This window comes from Nanorana parkeri, unplaced genomic scaffold, assembly GCF_000935625.1.
Source record: "Nanorana parkeri isolate BGI_ZX_2015 unplaced genomic scaffold, ASM93562v1 scaffold665, whole genome shotgun sequence".
NCBI classification, from domain to species: domain Eukaryota; kingdom Metazoa; phylum Chordata; class Amphibia; order Anura; family Dicroglossidae; genus Nanorana; species Nanorana parkeri.
In genome coordinates, this window is record NW_017306933.1 from 137,367 (window position 1) to 157,869 (window position 20,503).

The window sequence follows — 20,503 nt, forward strand, 5'->3', positions numbered from 1 at the left end:
AGCTACAAAAATGAGCAATACAAAAAAACAATTAAAGAATCTGTGACTCAAAAACAAATGTCAATGAATAGATAATAAATAAATCAGATGTGAAGTCTGTAAATGTTCATAACTCTGAACATATGTCCATATATAAACAGCAATAGTGATAAATATTTATTGTTCCTTCACCAAATACACCACATGCACCACACCAGATATAGGGGTGCTCACCCTATTGATAGACCCCAACAAAAGGTGAAATCAGGCAATTCCCTTCTTAACCACTTCCACTCTCCAATAACTACTTTAAATAACTGTTAGGATAATCGTTAGTCTTATTAGTATACATATCTAAAGAACTTCTGACTAATAATGAACTTCTTAGCAAAGTGCAGGCAGTGTGACATTTTTCCTATAGAGTCAATTTCTATATTTGCATATATTGATGTTATAACTCACGGAGGGACCAATATGTAAAACCATGCATTCTTATGAGTTCTACTGCCCAAACCCATGCTGGCACAGTCCCCTCCCCAGAGACCAGAAGTTCAGTGTCCAGAGTCAATTGCAAGTGCTTGGTGCCCTGCTCCTAAGGCTCAGCCTCGCTAGCTTGGCCCCTCCTTGATCAGCCTCCTTCAAAGATCTACACACTGAGTAACTTGGCTTTGTGTCCAAACAATGGGGTCAACAAATGCAAAAAAAAAGGGCCAAATGTGTAACCCTCTCTACTCTCTCCAAAAATCTTTTGACTGAAGTTGAGCTTTATTTGGCTTATGGTATTTTCATCATTTGTGGAGTTGCTGTTTAAATGAACATGCTGTTGATCTATATGTTGTTGTCGATTCCCTTTCAGTTCCGTTGCTGTGGAGTGAAGAATTACACTGACTGGCTGGAAATGAGGAACAGCACTACTGTGCCTCATTCTTGCTGCACAGAGCACAGTGCATCCTGCCAGAGCAACCCCGGCACTTGGTGGACAGAGGTGAGCCTCTTATGCTGTCAGCAGCATAACTAGATTCTTAGTAGAGTTTTTTTTTTATAATGCAAATGAAATAAAGCGTTTTCCTGCAGGTGTGCATAGCCAGAAGTGTTTATTCAGCCTGTTTCCATATAGGGACATTAGCATTCAAGCCTCAATACAGAAGCTGGCTGCCACATTTAGGAGGGTCCACTAGCATAAAATGTTATACGGCAGAGGAGTCTGTGTTCAGTCTATGTTCACCTCCAGTACCTCATTATAGGCTAAACAGGAGCCCTTGGCTGAGTCTCGCATTAAAGCCCATCTCTAAACACTGAGATCAGCATTGATGTTTACTCAACAAGCTGGTCATGCAGACCTCTAAACCATTGGATTGTGCCTACGTGTCTGCCAGTCCTCTGATATCTGCAGCCACCTTACGAAAAAACAATGCAGCCTGCCAATGCTGGTCTGTTTCTGAAATCGCTAATGACCTGACTTTCGCTAACTTGAATTCATTGGGGGTGATTTACTAACCTAAACACACGCATGCACCAGGTGCGTGTGATTTTCACAGAGCAAAACGTATTTATCAACCAAAAAGTCTCTAAAAGCATATTTCCACTAATGCCATATATGTAAAAATCATGCACATGATGCATATATAATGCTGCTTCAAAGTTCAGACAAAAATGGTTAGCTCATGCATTTACATTCCTGCATTCATCAACTCAAGCAAGACAACATAGAGCTAATTTACACAACATCACCTTGCAATTCATGCAGGGCTTTGCACAACACACCTGCTGGGTGTGTACATACTACAAAGGTGTTTAGATTCCACCCATAGATCATGCTGGGAGGGAACACACTACAGAGGTGTATACATGTTCGTGGTGTGTTTATAAGGTTAGTAAATCAACCCCATTGAGTCACTGACATGGAACAAGCATGGATAGAGTCAGCTTCTGATCTGCATACATACCTGGTCACTGACGCAAAAAGTATTGAGGTTCAGTATAGAACACACATTTTTAGAAGGAAACATCAGCAATGGCAGCCTGCAGCCTCTGTACCACCCATGGAAATGTTACAATTCACTGGCATTAAATTGGCAATTAATAATACATGTGATTTTTTGCAAGCCCACATTTTTCCTGTCTTGGTTTTGTGTCTTTTTTTTGAATCTTTGAGCATTCCTGCAAGAATGACAGCAACATTCCCCAGATGACTTCCTAGAAATCAGATTTGTGTTAGTGAAGTTATTTATCACCCTTGAGTGTTGTCATGGTTTATAGATTATCCCACAGGCTTATGTTACTTGTGGATTGCCCTAAATCCATCTGTTAATCTTTTTTACTAACACGGCGTGAAGTGTGTGACTAGAGGTAGATTTGTGTCCCCATGCGGCCAGTGACCATAGCAATTAGCCATGAATCTCGCAGCACGGCAGACTTTGACCTTTTGGAAGCAGGAAAAAAAGGCTTTTTAAATTTACATTTCATCATTTATATTTTATATGTTAGAGCAGATGCCAGCACAGGAGTCTATTGATTAAAAAATGAAACAATGTATATACCGGCTGTAGGTGGGATGGTGAACTATAGCTGTAATCCATCACTGTGCTGAATAACTGATAACACAAAAATAAACACATTAGATGTGACAATAAATAATACATAAGCAGTGTTGCTTTAAAAAGTGGCATGATAGCAAAGCAGAATTGTTCTATTGTCTGCCACAAGCCTATGACTTTTCCGGCTGGTAGCTATTGGGGGAATAAGTCTTTGAACAATTAGAATACCCTTCCAAATCATTTTATTTTCCATGATAAGCCAGTACCTGAACTCTGCTCCCAGTCCCTCCCCTGTCCTTTGGCATAAGCATGTAAGGTCATGAAAAGCCAGCCCTGCAGGGTTGTGAAGCACCTTTCAAATAGTTTGACCTGAGGGTGGTTGGATTGTATATCCACAAGTGACAATTCTTGCATGTCTATGGCTACATGTAGATGGACATGAAGTGCTTGTGTTACCTTGAACGGCTTTCTGCCCTGCTTCCTGATACTCTCCTGGCCGGGCACGGCAGGAGGCACTTGGGACAGTAATGAAAGTCATTGAGCTGGTGTAGTCCCAACGTTGTATGCAGTGTTCCATCTGCACAATGAGAAGCAAAGCCCAGCAAATGTGATATGGTGTCCTAAACGATTTGTGTACCCATTGAGTAGCTGTTGTGGGTGAACACGAATGTGTGTGTAAAAGAGGTGTGAAAGAAGCCATTTATGTAAAAATGGAGAAGCCAAGCTTGAATAGGGATGGGGGGGGAGAACGGCCGCGAGGGGAGGGGGGGGGGGGGGGGGGGGGGGATGAGACATCTACTGTCTGCCACACACAATGCTGTTTTAACACATCTCTCTGGGCAGGTTATTAACACCTCCTAGCTCCGATTATGTAAATGAAACCGACACCTGGTTGCGACTAACAGATTATGTGGATTGGAGCAACATTCACCATATTTATTCCCAGATAATTTTTGTACAAGTCATTCTGAATTGAGAATGCTGGTTGGATGACCAGTAAAACGTCTTCAAAAAAAATACAGCAAGTCCACTTAATGACTTAATTTTTACAGATATACCATGACTTGGATTAATGAGAACCTTCACAGACATACAAATCTCTAGTTTTCAGGCTAAAGTTGATATTGGCCCTGCTGCCATGTACTTAGTGGCCTCACTAAACTATAGGAAGGATAATGAGGTAGGAAAGTTCAAGTTTGACCTTTTAGAAGAAGTCTTAATTTACATATACCTCCAGCTATGGGTCTGATGTTCTTTTTGACATATGGCTTACTGAAGATAATCAAAGTTTCTGCAACTATTTGGCTTATCTTCTGCATAAGAGAAGTCCATATTATGAACTATATAATATTGTTCACGAAGAGGAAGGTTTGTTTCGAATTTGTCAGAACAGGGAGCTCTGTAAGTATCTTGTTGGTTTAGTAAGTGCCGACTCTATTGTCTCTAATTTGTGCATCAGACACATCAATAGACTGCACAGCCGGAAGCCCCCGTGACACGCATAGGAGCAATTAGAGCCTGAAACCATTTTCTATCTGACTGTGTTTCTGGCTATGGATTGACTCTCCTTCCTCACACCTGAGGGGATTTCTGAATGTTCCTACCGATAAATAGCACCCTGCGTGCCCGGACTGCAGATTATTTACTTTGTGTGTTTCATTGTTGTCTGCCTTTCATTTCTATTTCCCTTTTCACTATTTGGTAGCACAAGGCAGTCAGTCATGCAGCTAGTGGACCATGTTCAGCCTTTATTATTATTCCTTGTATTTTTATAGCACTGACATATTAAGCAGCACCTTACAGGTTACAAATACGCACCAGTCTATACCCCTAAAGGAGCTTATAATCTTATTACATAGTTACATAGTTCCATAGTATTTGAGGTTGAATAAAGACATTAATCTACATACATTACACCTTCTTACACATATTTAGAAACTATTTTGTAAAGTAATGTGTGTACTCTTGTGGTCTGCTCTACTTCATTTGTGCTTAAGGTTTGTTCAGCACAAAGAACATGACATCACCAATATTCAGTTCTTCATACTCTCTTCCCTGTCCAACTTCTAGTCTGCTCTTACATTTTTTTTTACCAGGGCCTGCCATAGGTTATACTGTATGGTAAAAAAAAATCATCTTGCGCTTTCTTCTTTAAATTATCACCACTGAAGTTGACATCAAGGAAGTGTCCTTGGGCATTCACTTAAGTAGTTTTCTTCTGAAATGAATAGATATTTGAAGGACATTTGTAGCTTTCAGGGCCAATGCTGAAAAACCTTTAAAAATACCACATTTGCACATCACATCAGACAGCCCACAGGTACCTGTGGGCTGTGGACCCACAGGTACCTTGAGTGAGTCTGATCTGGTGGCCCATCTTTCTGTTTCTTTTTCTTCCTTCATTCTTCCATCCTTCCTCCTCTATCCTGCATCTTATATGGCATGTTCCTGACCTTACAAATACAGGTATATGCAGTGGTGTATTCTGGTTTGGGGCTGCCATAGGCAAGACAAAACTCAGCCCCATGGTGGGATTTGCAGGCTGCAGAGCACACTATGGATCCTGCAAAGCCCCCTTGAGACCCGACAAAGCCCCCTACGGATCCTGCAGAGCCAACCGAAGGGTATTGCACAGCACACCTGAGACTCTTTGGTGGGCTGTGCAGAATCTATGCTGGGCTCTGCCAGGACAGTCCTCTTACCTTGCACGGCCTGACCTCTTTGGAACACGGCCTCCTTGTCCTCGGCGCCCAACTGGACGGCCTCCTCGTCCTCGGCGCCCAACACTGCCTCCTTGTCATCTTTGCTGCCCAACTGGAGCTCCGACGACGCCTCCCACCTCCTCCATCGGTGTCTCTGCCCCCTCCATCTTCGCCCCCCCCACCTCTTCCGTCTCTGGGGTCACTCGACAAATTTTCTTCTCCCATGTCAAATTTCATACTATAAAATAAAATGTAACTGTATCCGGTATGGTACTACAGACACCAATATACACACAATAAGGCCCCATTCATATCTGTAGGTTTAGGTATGATTAGGGATTCCTGCATCAGAAACTTGCGTTTTACTGAAGCAGAAATCCCTAATCTGGCGTTTACACGCGGTAGCTATCACCCATTCAAGTTAATGATCAGGTGACAGCAGCTCCATATAAACGCCTGCACACCGCATGTAATGATACGTGATATGATTGCATGCGGTTAGAAAACACTCTCCCTGGACGCAATAATTGGGCATCCAGGGAGAGTGATTGATTCCTAACCGAATGTAAACATATCACGTATCATTACATGCGGTGTGCAGCCGTTTACATACAACTGTTGTCACCTGATCATTAACTTAGGTGACAGCTGCCACTTGTAAATGCCAATTTAGGGATTTCTTCTGCAGAAAAACGCAAGTTCCTGACGCAGAAATCCCTAATTGCACCTAAAATAAAAGTGTGAATGTAGCCTAATACCCCCCATACACATGAGAAAATACCCCCCACACTTTAACAATACATTATATATATATATATATATTGCCTGGTCACTGACATTTTTACTCCTTGTAGACAACTGTAATCTGACCCAAGCCACCATAATCAAAATGTGACCACTACACAATGGACACGATGACTAGAAGGACTTCAAAGGCCATTATGAGGACAGAAGAATTAAGTAGGCAATAATCGCTCTTTGGAAAGTTAATTATTTCTACCCTGAAAAGCAACCTTAGAACTTCCACTATAGGAAAAAAGTACATTATTAATCATTATATGGCAAGTAATGACCCGCCTCTCTGATTGGCCGCGAAGCCACATTTCCAGCCAATCAGCATCGAGCCAGCTGAACAGCCAGCTCCTTGCTGATTGGCCGGGGATGCGGCTTCTCGGCCAATCAGCATTGAGCCGGCTGAACTGGAGTTGAGGTTTTGATTAGGGTAATTTAGACTTGGGGGTCTAGTTATAATTTCTTTCACACAAGATTGACACAACTTTCACAAAGTATTACATCTTCTCTATTTAGTTTAATTTGGAAAAATGTGTGAATCCTGGGTGAAAGTTGTCTGAATCTTGCATGAAAGCATTTATAAATAGACCCTTTAGTATTTATGATATGCTAATAAATCCTCACTGCCAAACAGAACAGAGGTTGTCGGTAGTCTAGCACTTATAAAACTACTGACAATATGTTGCCTTTCTTTTGCCAACTCATTTAATTTTGCAGCCCAGGAAAACGAAACCATTTGGATTGGACCACATACATAGGATTGATTAGGTCAGTGTAGTCCCAGAAGGCTGAAATGAGACAGATTGGACCAGGCTGACTGCACACTGTGAATGGGAAGCCTGGAGATGTGGTTAATAGCAGCTTTAGGAATAAAGGAAGCTGGGAGCTGTGCAGCCCACCCTCTGTTCAGTTGTTTGCTACCCACGTCTGTACTGTGTGTGACTGTTGCTGATTATAGTGGCTCTTTCTCTCCCACGCTCATCTTCCCGTCAATATCACAACCTCTTGTCCCTGCTTGTTTGTTTAACCCATTTGTGGCATTTACCTTTTCACAAAGTCCACGATGATGTTGGAAGAGAAATTATTTACCAGATGCCCTATAGGCATTTTTATACAATGTGGATAATTTATTAAAACTAGAGATGAGAACACAAAAACTAAATTGAAGTTGTTGCCCTAGCAACTTGTTGGAATGTTTATTTTTTTCTTTAAATGAAAGCTCAGACCTGATTGATCACTATGGGCAATTATGTCCTTTTTGCTTTATTCTTTTTCCTGTTCTCATAAATCAATTTTATTAGGTAAGGGTAAGGTTTTACCAGGATAAGGAAGGTTAAACTTACCCATGAAACTTTTGTAACCTTTGTTTTGAGTTCTTATGTCCATGTACTGGAGAGCATCAGTTGGCCACTTTCATTGTCATTCACACACAAACCAGTTCTATGTTCATGTGTAGTATCTCTTTCCTTAATCCCCCCTGAGCATATGCATATCCAGGGGCATAAGATGTTGTCAAATGACACTTTTTTGAACTGTCCTAGTTTTATGATGAAAGAACGTGTCCAGTTGGCCATGCATTTACTGTGCAGTCTATAATTTGCAGACATATGCAATAGATATCCATGATGATCGAACTATTGGGTACTGAACTCTACTGTATGCTTATTGAGTATTATTTTTAGAATTATTTTGCTTTTCTTTTGAACCTTTTTTAGTAATTTAGCCCCAAATATATTCAGTGGAAGAGTATTTCTTGCTTGTAGCTCCCAAGTGATAGATGACAGTTGCAAACTTCAAAAATCCATATTATCGTTCTCAAAGATTCTGCAATGTGTCAGAAAAGCTTAGAGCTCATTGCCTTTTTCCTATAAATAGGAGAATGTACTCTTCACATGTACACTTCATTTAATTACTGCCGTGTCAGAAAAGTTGCAGCGGCTTCTGATAAAGCAATGATCCAGACAAGTGCAGACAGTCTGTTGCCAGCAGTTGTTCTTGCTTTTCTGTGCGGGAGCCCTTAAAGGGTCAGTCAACCTAATAGCAATGTTTTAATTGTAGCCTGGTCCATTGAGTCAGCTCTGGCTTCTTATGTGTCTTCAAAACCAAGATTCCCTGCCATACATCCTCTGTTCTGTACACAAGAGTTTTTGGTGTTATTGCCCACCTTTATGTGTTCTAGATCCTCCTTTGCATTCTGCACAAAATAAAATACCTAATAAATTCAGCATGGAGAGTGGGCACCTCTCCCAGAAGACTTGGCTTTGAAAGAATTTACTGTCAATAACAGTGAGATTTTGAGATAATGGGACCTGTTACACTTACAGTAACTCAACCACGTGATATCCTTGTTATATCATCAGTAAGGTAACAGCAGTCACACAAGACTAGAGATGAATGCAATATCATGCAATGTCGTCTGTGTTGAGGGATGGCCCCCGATGTTGAACAATTGGATGTTCCTGAGTGTTGTTAAGTATTTAGAAAAGGACATAGCCCCAAGAAAACTGCTCCCTTAGGGTAACAGTAGTCAATGAACAGAAATAATCCAACCCAACCAAAAGCCAGCAAGATCCACAGTTAGAGGTGTGTACAAAGGTCTGAAAGTGTTCAAGGACCATTCTAATCACCTAATTTTGCTGTATCATACTTACGGATATGCAGATGTAAATGTCAGAGACTAGGCTGAAATTGCAGGATGTAAGATTACGGTATGAGCAACTGCTTTGTTTTAACATGCACTCGTATCATTTTATCTGGTCTGTGCCCTAAGCAGACATCCCCAGCAGGTGTCCCATGATGAGGAAACAAGTTATTGGTGTTGAAATCCCACCCAGCCAACCACTCATCGGGAGTGTCTGCTCTGATATTAAAAATAGAATGGTATCCCCTTGCTATGTTTTTATGTCTGAGCATCAAAATAATTGTATGAAAAATGTTCATACCTAGAATTTTCTTATCATTGACCTTGATATCTGTTTTTCTGTATATTTTCCCAGCCGTGCTACCAGAAAGTGAAGAAGTGGGTTGAGAGTAATATTTCCTCGGTGGGGATCTTCGGCATATGCATTTTTGTTGTACAGGTGGGTTCTCCTATAAAGATTAAAATGCTATACTCTTTACTCTTTAGAACAGAATTATACAACTTTCAGCAGGGAAACCAGTTCTCATATGTGTATTTCAATTTTGAATTTAGCAGTTTTGTGCAAAGATGTGTACTATTGTACTTGAAAAGCTATTCGCCTACTTCCAGGATCTTGAGCCAGAATTCCAGTAGCAGACTTGTAGTGCATACACTCCAACATTTCGAGGGGAAAAATGAGTACAACTTGCCCAGCACAGCAAACCCACCCCTGGTTGGTGTAGATGACGCTTTGCTCTAAATCTTGGGTGAAGCTTAAAGCGATATGGCTAAATAGCTTCTAAACCTACTCACAGTATACACGGAAAAAGTTTTCCCATGTCCATGTACAAACAAAATATTAGGTAATTTTTGTGTTATAAGCACAAAGTCAATTCCATTACTTAGCTAAAGAAAAAATATATAACAATGTAGTGCTTCAAAATCAAACAATAGACACAATGACTGTGCTCATACACAAACTTCAACTTTAGAAACTATGTTAGAAACTTTACAACACAATGTATCCACTGAAAAGATTAATATCTGCAAATGCTGTCTCTAGTAAAGTGTGATTTCTCCAACATGTCAACAAATATCACCACACTTATAAACTCCTATTTTTGTGAAAATAAAGAATGTGATTTCTCCAACAAATAGCGCCCATTGCTGTAAACGTGTCCCAATAATCTTCAGGAGCCATATCACCGCTAATGTGAATAAAATAAACCTCCACGTGATTTTGCCCTCCTTCACTGTACGACCATAACTAAAATATTCTAGTATGGTCTGCAAAAGCATCCCCTCGTCTATGGGGTTAGTAGATGACCTTCAATGGTGTGTCTCAATCATTTATGAGAGTGGCAAATAAAATATAAAACAAGGAATAGCACATAGTGCAGCTCATTTTTTAACTTTAATAAAGAATATATAACAATACTACTCACAAAGAACATGAAGTTAAAAGCATTCCATCAATGAATGAGTTCCCGCTCCAAGAACTATACTCCGCATACAGATTGAAACAGTTCAAGCGCTCTCACTGTCTATAACTAAGGGAATAGCAGAACGTTCCACTTCTGGGAATAAAAAGTAAAAGAAACAGGTCACCAGCACTCGTTTAGAATAAATATGTCCTTTTTTAATGGACAATTGTGTCACTACAATCAACAGGCTCTGTTGATTGTAGTGACACAATTGTCCATTAAAAAAGGACATATTTATTCTAAACAAGTGCTGGTGACCTGTTTCTTTTACTTCGTATTTTGCACGGTGCCATCCGTGATGGTCATTGCGAGCACCATCGTTCTTATTTGGCCAGGACTGCTGTAAGGTGTGCGGAGAGGACCCCCACCACCTGAAAACCACTTCTGGGAATGACGATTGCCTCCACTCTACATGTTACGTCCCTCAGACTTCATCAGGGGTGTTACCATAGTGCTAGTCACACATTCCATTACATATGCTTTCTGTCTGAGCTTACCTTAAAGTAGAACTTCAATAAAACATTGACACAATAACTTTGGTCAGGAGTTTTTAATGTAAAGCGCAGCTTTAAAGAAGAACTCCAATTTTTTCATAACCCTTGCAGTGGGGCTACCCCCGCACTGCAAGGGTTAAGTGCTCGTTTGTGTCTAGGTGCTCAAATAACTATACTCACCTGAAGCACCTAGCCGGCCAGCTGTCACAGCTCTCCCTCCCCCTTCCTGCAGCATTGGGATCTTATTCAGTGTCCTCACGTCTATCTATACACGGTGTATAGAAGTTGATTTACGGGACCAGCTTTGGAAGGACTGGTCTAGTTCTGCATGATCAAGGGGATCCTACATGACCACGAAACGTTGCACTAAGTGTGCTAGGCTACTTCTTTTGCATGTACGTCAATAAATAGACGTACTATACCTGCTGTTGGAGTGCCGGTGTCCATAATCTTTAGTCTAAGGAGAAGCCGGCTCGGAAAGTCAGATGAGTAACCTTTTTTTTTATGTAGACCCAAACGAGCACTAACCCTTGCAGTACGGGAGTTGCCCCAATGCAAGAGTTAATAAAATTCCTGAAGATCTTCTTTAAAGAACAAAAATACTAGCGTATAGTAGGGTGCTAGAGTACAGCGATATTGACTATGTAACATATGACATGCCAAACAGATTTCAGGGATCAGCCCCCATTTCAATAATGTCCCCTTCAGACCTCACATTAGCCCACTACGTCTTTCAACTGCCGCCCTCTCTCAGAGTCAAGATTAGTCACCCCGATTTCTTTCAGCCTACAACCCCTCTTAGACCTCGGATCAGTACCCCTATTTCTTTCAGCCTCCAATCCCCCTCATACCTTAAATCAACCCCCTTATTTCTTTCAGCCTCCAGCCCCCTGAGACTTCAGATCCACCCCCATATTTCTTTCAGCCTTCTGCCCCCCTCAGACTTCAGATCAGCCCTCATACTTATTTCAGCCTCCAGCACCCCTGAAGACCTAAGATCAGTGTGGTGCCAGAGAGAGACCACTGAGGGAGTCTATCCCAGACTTTCCCTGTGACTCTGAGTCACTTGACATTTTCATCACATTATCAGTCGTATGTACATGGAGCTAAACCCAGTACTAACCAGTAGTGGCCTGTAGATCAAGTATGTATGTTCAGTACTGCACCAGACATTGTGTATATGTCTGGTGCAGTACCAGTTCTGAACATACATACTATATATAATACAACATAGTATTATATGTTGTATTATTAGTCCTGACCATACTAAATCAAATCTGAACTCCAGGCCAATAGATTCCTCAATATCCCCGAGGAGAGAGATGGTGTAGAAGTTTTTTCACAGTGAATTATTGTACAGATCTGGAAGAAACACACCAAGATTCAAGTGAGAAAACACATGGCTCTTGTATTTAGACAATGTTTGATTAGCTCGGAGTTCAGCTTATTACAAAATTTGCAATATATTTCCTTTGAACTACAATGTACATGATAGCATTACTAAATTGATTTTACTACACCAGTTGTTGTAAATTAGACAATCATTGTGAATATCTAATATTATCCATGTCTGTAACTCTTCTGCATTTTGCCTTTTGAGTGTGGACTGTGTTTTAGTTTTGTGTACTTAGAAGCACTGACTGGAAGTAAATCTTTTTGTTCTTCTTTCCTTTGTTAGGTGTTCGGTCTGATCTTCTCTATGTTGATGTACTGCCAAGTTCTCAAGGCGGAAAAGTATTATGAATAATCCCAGATGTTTGCAAGTTTTTAAGATGATCCAGAGGCTGATGTTCCACTTTCCAGAGTGAATGCCATCTTTGTCTGCTGGATCAAAGACTGTTTCTTCATGCTTCTCGGGCCCTGTATGGTTGTTCTCGGCTACAGTCCTCTGTACAGAGACCCATGTCCGTTTCTGTTCACCTTACCTGCTGACTGAACCATTACCATTGAAAGTATCTCCTACATATTAAGATATACAACGCTGACTATATCATAGCAGCTTTTGTAAGGCAGCTTCAGTATCTATACAAAGCCTTTAAATTCTGCTCACAGCTGAATAAGAACAGTCTACTCCACTCTTTTTTTTAAAGCACTAAAGCCATTTAATGAAGTTTGACCAGTTAGATGGAACTATTGTGACCTGAAGACATCCTAGAATAAAAATGAATGGCTCTGCCAAGCACATGCCTCGCAAAGTTTAATGGGACCATTGTGAACTGAAGACATCCTAGAATGATAATGCATGGCTCTGCCAAGCACATGCCTCACAAGGTTTGTTAGACATAGCACAATGTTTTCAATCTGAGATACTGAAATGGCTACATGGGAATTGCCAAAAACAAGTCATTATCAGTGCTAGATTCGTCATCTTTTAAATGGTGTTAACTCTGCACCTGCAAAAAAAATGGTTTTAGCATCGCCCTCTCGCTGAGCTCACTGCAGCCTCACCTAAACACACACTGGAACATAAGGTTACATAGAATCAAGAAACAACATGCTATAGTCCTATCCAGAAACACATGGAAAAGATGGCAATTATGGCTGCAGTGGATTGAATCAGGGGAGTGAATTTTCACACAGCTGCAATGCTTCCTGGATGTCAGTATTTTGCCTGTGTCAAGAGTGGAATGTATGTAGGACATATGGTTTTATGGCTATTCCTCCAAGTATATTATACACTTTTGTGGTCAAATTACAATCCTTTCAAATCCATGTGTGCCAAAAGTGATCTTGCGAAACTGTGGCAATTGGGAGGTTGCAGAAGCAAGAACTTGTAATTGGATTTGGCCAAGCAATCTCTTATCAACTGCCACATGGCAGCTTCTGTGAAAGATCATCTTCTATCTTCAGGCATTATAGCCAATCAGTATTAGAATGTTTTAAAACCTATTCTAAATGCATTTATTCATATTCTCCTAACCCACCAATGGACATGTGTACTTCATTTTATCTATATCCCGGTAAGAGGATGCCCAAGGTAAAGATGTCCCAAAAACATTGGATCTGCAGTGTGTGTGTGGTCAATATTGACTCCTCTGCCCCGATGGAGAACTTGAGCTAAAGCTGAACTGTTCGCTAATAATGTTTTAAGCTCCTTTAGCACTTTTGTTGCATTTTGTTTGTGGTGCCAGTCTTTACAGAGTAACTTCACCAGAAAGTGTGGTAGGGCAATGTTTGATCCCAGCTTGGTTTTACTACTGTTTGAGTTTGTAGCGTGACAGTCTTATGCCACCTAACATAATATGGACAGATTGAGTGCTTTGCTTTTTCAGATGAGTGTCTTTTGTCATGAGTCTATGGGGGTGATTTACTAACCTAAACACACACACACACCAGGTGTGTGTGATTTTCACACAGCACAACTTATTTATCAACCAAAAAGTCTCTAAAAGCATATTTCCACTAATGCCATATATGTAAAAATCATGCACATGATGCATATATAATGCTGCTTCACAGTTTAGACAAAAATGGTTAGCTCATGCATTTACATTCCTTGCATATATCAACGCAAGCAACACATCATAGAGCTAATTTACACAAGATCACCTTGGAATTCCTTCAGGGCTTTGCACAACACACCTGCTGGGTGTGTACACATTACAAAGGTGTTTAGATTCCACCCATAGATCATGCTGGGAGGGAACACACTGCAGAGGTGTATACACGTTCGTGGTGTGTTTATAAGGTTAGTAAATCAACCCCTATGTTTCTATGCCGAATCCACTAGAGTATTCACGATATGTATTTATGGCACAAGTGACTTACTTGTCATCTAATCTGTTAGCCTACCACAGTGATGTTAACGGTGACAAGAGGTCTGCCTTGTACAGCAGCAAATACCCAGCAGGGACTCAAACTTTGCATTCTCCACTGAAAACTATGAAGTGTTTTTGGGGTAGTCCTGCTTGAATCCAGTTACGTGGCTATATAACATTGCAGCTTCACCCTGGATTATACATTCAAAGTTTTCAAGATGTATACTTCTATACTGTCATAAGTATATAATAAAAAGAAGTGTAGTTGCCTCTGTGGGAAACCCCCTGGCAGTGTAGAGCATAATATAAGGGCATTAGCATGCTTTTTCAGTTATTTCCATATGGTATTTTGTACAAACTAAGTTTGCCTTGCTTTAAGAAGAGTTCAGATCTTTTGAAATGTATATTTTATTTGTTCTTTTTACTGAAGTGTAAATTTCAAGAGGTAATCCTTTGTCATTAAAGAATATCAAAACCTGTTTAGTTTTGCACTGCAGTGGACTTCCCTATCTCTTGGAACCCCATTGTTCTGCTGATTAAGAGCTAAAATTCAGAAGACCGCTTAAAAAATAAAATCTACACAAGAAGCAATATACGGTAATCAGCTTCGGGAAATACTTTGCATCATTTATCCATTTTCTTTAATGCTCATTCGGGCTCTTAGAGCATCCACTGTGGCCTGTGGAAAACATCTGCATTTTGCTTTTTTCCTATTGGAATAGCATGGAATTCTGTGCCTGAGTAAAAGTAATTCTGACAGATAAAGATGAACAAACAGTAAATGGCTATTTGCTAGGCTCACTGGATAGCTCAAAAGCCATTACATTCAGAATGATTGATAAGTAGATGCCACCAGCACACCAAAAGTACTGTAATCCAAAGTGCTCATTTATTTAAAATGTCATGTCATCAGAACATGAACATTGTTCTGATGACATGACGTTTTAAATAAACGAGCACTTTGGATTACAATACTTTTGGTGTACTGGTGACATCTATCTACCAATATTGTCTGGTGGCGCCATCCGCAGTCATTACAAACACCCCCCTCGTTGAATTTAGGTTTTCTGGTAAGGAGTGCAGCAAGGCAACTCTACATTTGATCGTTAACCCAGATACCAAGGATAACTTGCCACAAACTTGTGGCAGGGTAAAAGTGTAATTCTTGTTAACTTGCTGCACACATTCCTGGCAGGTTGTAGATTTGCAGAACATTTGCAGCACAAGTTCTAGTTGACACTTTTTGAATTTGTAGCAAATTTGCTCAGCAAGCCTACAGCAAGAGTCCTGCAGGTCTTAGCAAGAGCTCTGCAAGTGTACAGCACGTTGATCTGGAGACTTGCAATGCAGACTTGCGGTAATTGTGCAACAAAATTGTGAAGCTTGGCAATTCTGCAATAGTTTAGCAAGTCATTTTCAAACTTGCAGCTCAATTGCTTGCTATTTGGGAACTAGACACCAGCAAACATTCAAGCCAAATGGTTGGAACATCTGGCCATTTTGTGACCAGGGATTTCCCCTACTTCCTGTCCCTTTGACACAGGATAAAAAATTAGGGAAATGGGGGTCACCAGGAGGGAAATGCATGGACAGCAACGGAAACATGAAATAGATTTCATCTCTTCCCCACTTCACTAAAAATACAACATTTCTTTTAGAATGCTTCTGTACTTACTGAAGATATTTCCTATCGCTTTGTTTCCTTCTGACCCGTCACCTGGAAAGAAATTTAGCCAGAAATCTCTCTCATGGGGTCACAGACAAAAAAAAACTGTGAGGTTTTAACCATTCCTCACCCCAAAAACTATTTTTCTGCAGTTGGGCAAATATAGGAGGGGGCAAATACTGTTTCAATTAAGGTATAGTTATGCTTTAGCAGCAAAGACCATAGGCCTTTATCCTAACTTAAGTAAGTTTACCCGATTGTCTATTCTATATAATTAAAACCAAAGCTATGTTTAAAGCTTTAACCATTAACCAATTTTATTGATGTGACATGTGGAGAAAGGATATTAGCCATACTGCACAGCACAAAGTACAACTACTACTTTATGATTCCCTTAAGTGTAAGTTACTTTTAGCTCAAGCTAAATACAGATCTCTAATATACCCCACATATAAAAAAATTGTTCGACAAACATATGCAATTGAATCAGGTGAATGTACATGTTTGTGCCTATGAAGGAAGGAGATGAAGCACTCTGCAGATAACCCTGGCCCTTGCCTATCTTAGTGAAATACAACTGCGACTGGCTGGAAAACTCAACTCATCTGATTGACTCCTAACGTAGGAAGGGGGTCAGGGGTAGCATACAGAAAAACATTTGTGTCTTATTATGACCAAATTGGATAAAGTTGATCTTAAGTCTGTAAGCACCTTCGTGGCTTGTGTACATGGGCATTTCTTTGTGCCAGGGCTGCTTTTCTTCCAAGAAAGGGTAATGGGAATGCAAAAGCAACATAGAAGGTGGTCACAAGCCCTTAGACATGCCCATGAGGCTCCTTTATAATACCAAAGGTCTTTGTTGTCCACAGCTATCAATCAGAATCAACATGCAGTTCTTCTGTAGCTGGGTAGAAATGAAAGGTGTCATCTGATTGGTTGTTCTGGGCATGTGCCCTTTTATAACTCTGCCCCAGATTGTATATATTGGCCCCTGTGTGTTATCAGCTGTAACCTGTGTACATAACATATACAGGTGAAACTCGAATAATTAGAATATCGTGCAAAGTTAATTTATTTCACTAATGCAACTTAAAAGGTGAAACTAATATATGAGATAGACTCATTACATGCAAAGCAAGATAGTTCAAGCCGTGATTTGTCATAATTGTGATGATTATGGCTTACAGCTCATGAAAACCCCAAGAACCCCAAATCCACAATCTCAAAAAAGTAGAATATTACATGCAATCAATAAAACAAGGATTGTACATAGAACAATATCGAACCTCTGAAAAGTACAAGCATGCATATGTACTCAGTACTTGGTTTGGGCCCCTTTTGCAGCAATTACTGCCATTACTTTTGCACGATATTCTAATTATTCGAGTTTCACCTGTATTATACATCATGTATTTTGGATTTTTTTCTGATTTGAAGTTAGCTTGGAGTGTAAATATTACTGGTAACAGAGCACAATGAGGGGAATTTATCAGAACTGGAAAAGACAAAATCTGTAGCAGCTGCGCATGGCAACCAATCAGCATTGAAAGCTTAACTGAACAAACTGAAGAGAGAAGCTGATTGGTTGCCAAAGGCATCTGCTCCAGATTTTGCCTGCTCCAGTTTTGATAAATCCCCCCAATGTATGTGAAATACTCAGACTCGTGTAATATGCCAATAAAATCTCTATTGTACAATGTATTGGTGTCAGTTGTGAATGAATTCCTACAATGCATGTCAAGGAATTTGTATACACAAATGTTGCACTTTATTCAAGAAAGTAGCTTTTCTATTTTGTCCATAACAACCAGTCCGCTCTATTTATTACAAATGCACAAACAGAGTCCAGGTATCGATGCTCAAGACTAGCACCATAGTGTTAAATGCGTGCAGGCTCTTTTGCTGTTGCAAGGTGCTTATTTGAATAAAGTCTCCTGTACTCTACTCCAACTCGTGTGTGCGTTTGCATCGATATACTGCTGGGCAAAGCTGGTGAGTCGGAAATAAGGAGGGAGTGTAGATGCAAGTCGATCCCCTGGTGACAGCACTGTTCATTTATGTACATCTCCCTTTTCATTCTCCAACTGGCAGCCAAATCATGAAAGGAAAATCTCTTTTGTTCCTGAGGGCAACAGAGAGAGTTCTTTCAGACACTGATGTGAAGTACACTTTGTATTTCTTATTAAAAAGCTACAGCTACCATATTATTCTGTATTGCAGTTCACTCAAACCATTTCTATTTTCTGTTATAGTATCATAACAGATAGGAAACCTATACTTAGAGGAATGTGGAGGCTGATAGTGACAAAATTCTGAAAACGCTGGTCGCATGGCTGCTTTGCTTAATACATTTATTGAATATAGATACACTTTAGAAGAAGAACTCCGGGCAGAAATTTTATTAACCCTTGCAGTGGGACTACCCCCCACACAGCTAGGGTTAAAAGGAGAACTATGAGGTGAGTCATTTTCACTCATCCTCATAGCTCGAGCCGACGTGTGACAATGAAACTGTCACACATACCCTTAGATCTATGGGGAAAAGCACTGACCCCATAGTTCTCCTTTAAGTGCTCGTTTTTGCCTAGGGTGAAAAAACCCATTATACTCACCTGATCCTCCAGGCTGGCCAGCAGTCAACCCTTGCAGTGCAGGGGTAGCCCAATGGAAGGGTTAATACATTTTTTGCCCAGAGTTCTTTAATTTCTGTGCCACAAGGTAAAGTCTGAAAAACACATGTACAACACAAGAGAAAATATTATTTTTTTCAAATCTTGGTTTTACAAGATATGCTTTTCTGCACACAGACTATAGATTTCTTTAAAATTCCACCAAGCTTCCCCAATGTATTGTTTAGGAGGGGCTTGTGGAAAGGTTTACTCTAATTACCCTGTCTGCACTGTGCATATTTCATTACCAGTTGTCTGTCCTAACAAAGAGTTAAAGATCTAGAAGCATCGTATGTTAATGAGAGGAAGCTCAGTCTGTCCCTCAGTTTGTCCCTCTACTTTCACCTTCAAACTGCTCAGAGAAACCTGGAATCTGCACAAAGGCCTACACCAAAGAAACATGTATTTGACCCACAAATAGCCTCAAACATATAGAGGTTTTTCTCAAATTTGACTACAAAAGTGGAAATACATTTTAAAGAAGTAATGTACAAGGTATAGAATGCAGGGATCAGGAATATAAAGCACAGCACATGCAAAAGTCAGTAACATGTATTATGTTGTATCTCTTAGTTGGTGGTCAGTGGGAGGTAATGATACCCAGGCATTGGTGGTCAGTGGGAGGGCAATGCATTAGTGTCTATGTTCAGCGGGAGGAAAAAATGCCCAGGCATTGTTCACCAGTAGAAGGTACAATTGTGATGATAGAAATGTAATAGGTGTGGAGATTCAAAGGGCAGCCATACAAGAGAGAGAGAGAAAGCACTCACTTTATAGTAGCAATTATACTATGGCAGGGCAAGGTCTTTTACCTTCCATATGTCCTCCACTAGCACCCCACAGCTGCAGTACCTCACAAGTACCTCACATTCTAAGGCTACCCTATAAGTGCTCCTCTCAAAATGCTTTCCTCTGATGTCAATAGACAATTCCTCCATAGGCTATAGGCTTATGACTGCTCCACTAATGCCTCAGCAGCTGTGCACCGCAATCAACCTCCCATCTCTCTCTCCAGCCCTCATGGAAAGAAACTAATAACTCCCATTAAAAATTCACCAAATCTGATTGACTCTACACTAGGTTCTTTCAATCTTGCTGCTTCTTCCTAGACCTCAATCATCTCTGCACCCCCCGGCTCTCTTTTTAACCGTTGTCAACCACTTCCCCTGGTAGTTACCAACCTTACCATCAGACAGGTTGTTTTTATGGTGTGTAAGGAGCAGTTGAAGTCCATGCAACTGTCCTTCACTAACCAATACATGCAACTGTCCTTCACTAACCAATACAAACTCTTTCATTATAAAATTTCCTGTCAAAAGCATAACAAATCATTATTCATTATTTTTTAGAGGTCCATAAACTCGTGTACAGTATGTGTCTTGTAGGCCTAGCCAGGTGTAGCTCAAGAAAATGCAGGGCCTAAGGAGTTAGGAGTCAGGAATATGTAACATAAAACATAGCATACAGATTGCAGGGGTCAGGCATATGTAACATAACTAATAATAATAATACTGCTAATGCAACATATTTCCTGGAATCCATCTTTTACAATCCCCTTGTCTCCTCTAAGGCTGGTTGGACAAACACCACCCCTAGAATTAAGGACAGTAGTGGAGCTTACAGCTCTCTAGCCACTAATTCTGATGCATAATAAGCAACTGAGTCTCACCTTTACAAATAAAATGGGTACCAGAATCTAGGAGAAGAAGATGGATAGCAGAGGAGCATTTGGTCAACAGAGCTCTCAATCCGTTGTCCTTAAGACTAGAAAGGTGAAGGCTTGTGACAGGGCCGGCCTTAGG

General features: G+C 40.4%; 1 protein-coding gene across 2 annotated transcripts in view; it reads left to right on the forward strand.

The window, feature by feature from the left end:
* Window positions 1-12,574, forward strand: part of LOC108792626 (tetraspanin-4-like) — a 64,592-nt gene extending 52,018 nt beyond the window's left edge. For both annotated transcript variants that reach the window (XM_018563441.1, XM_018563440.1), the window contains 3 exons: window positions 836-964; window positions 9,007-9,090; window positions 12,287-12,574. In XM_018563441.1, coding sequence (XP_018418943.1) covers window positions 836-964; window positions 9,007-9,090; window positions 12,287-12,355 — 282 coding nt within the window. In that variant the 3' untranslated portion in view covers window positions 12,356-12,574. The remainder of the gene's footprint in view (window positions 1-835; window positions 965-9,006; window positions 9,091-12,286) is intronic.
* The last annotated feature ends 7,929 nt before the right edge of the window (window positions 12,575-20,503 follow it).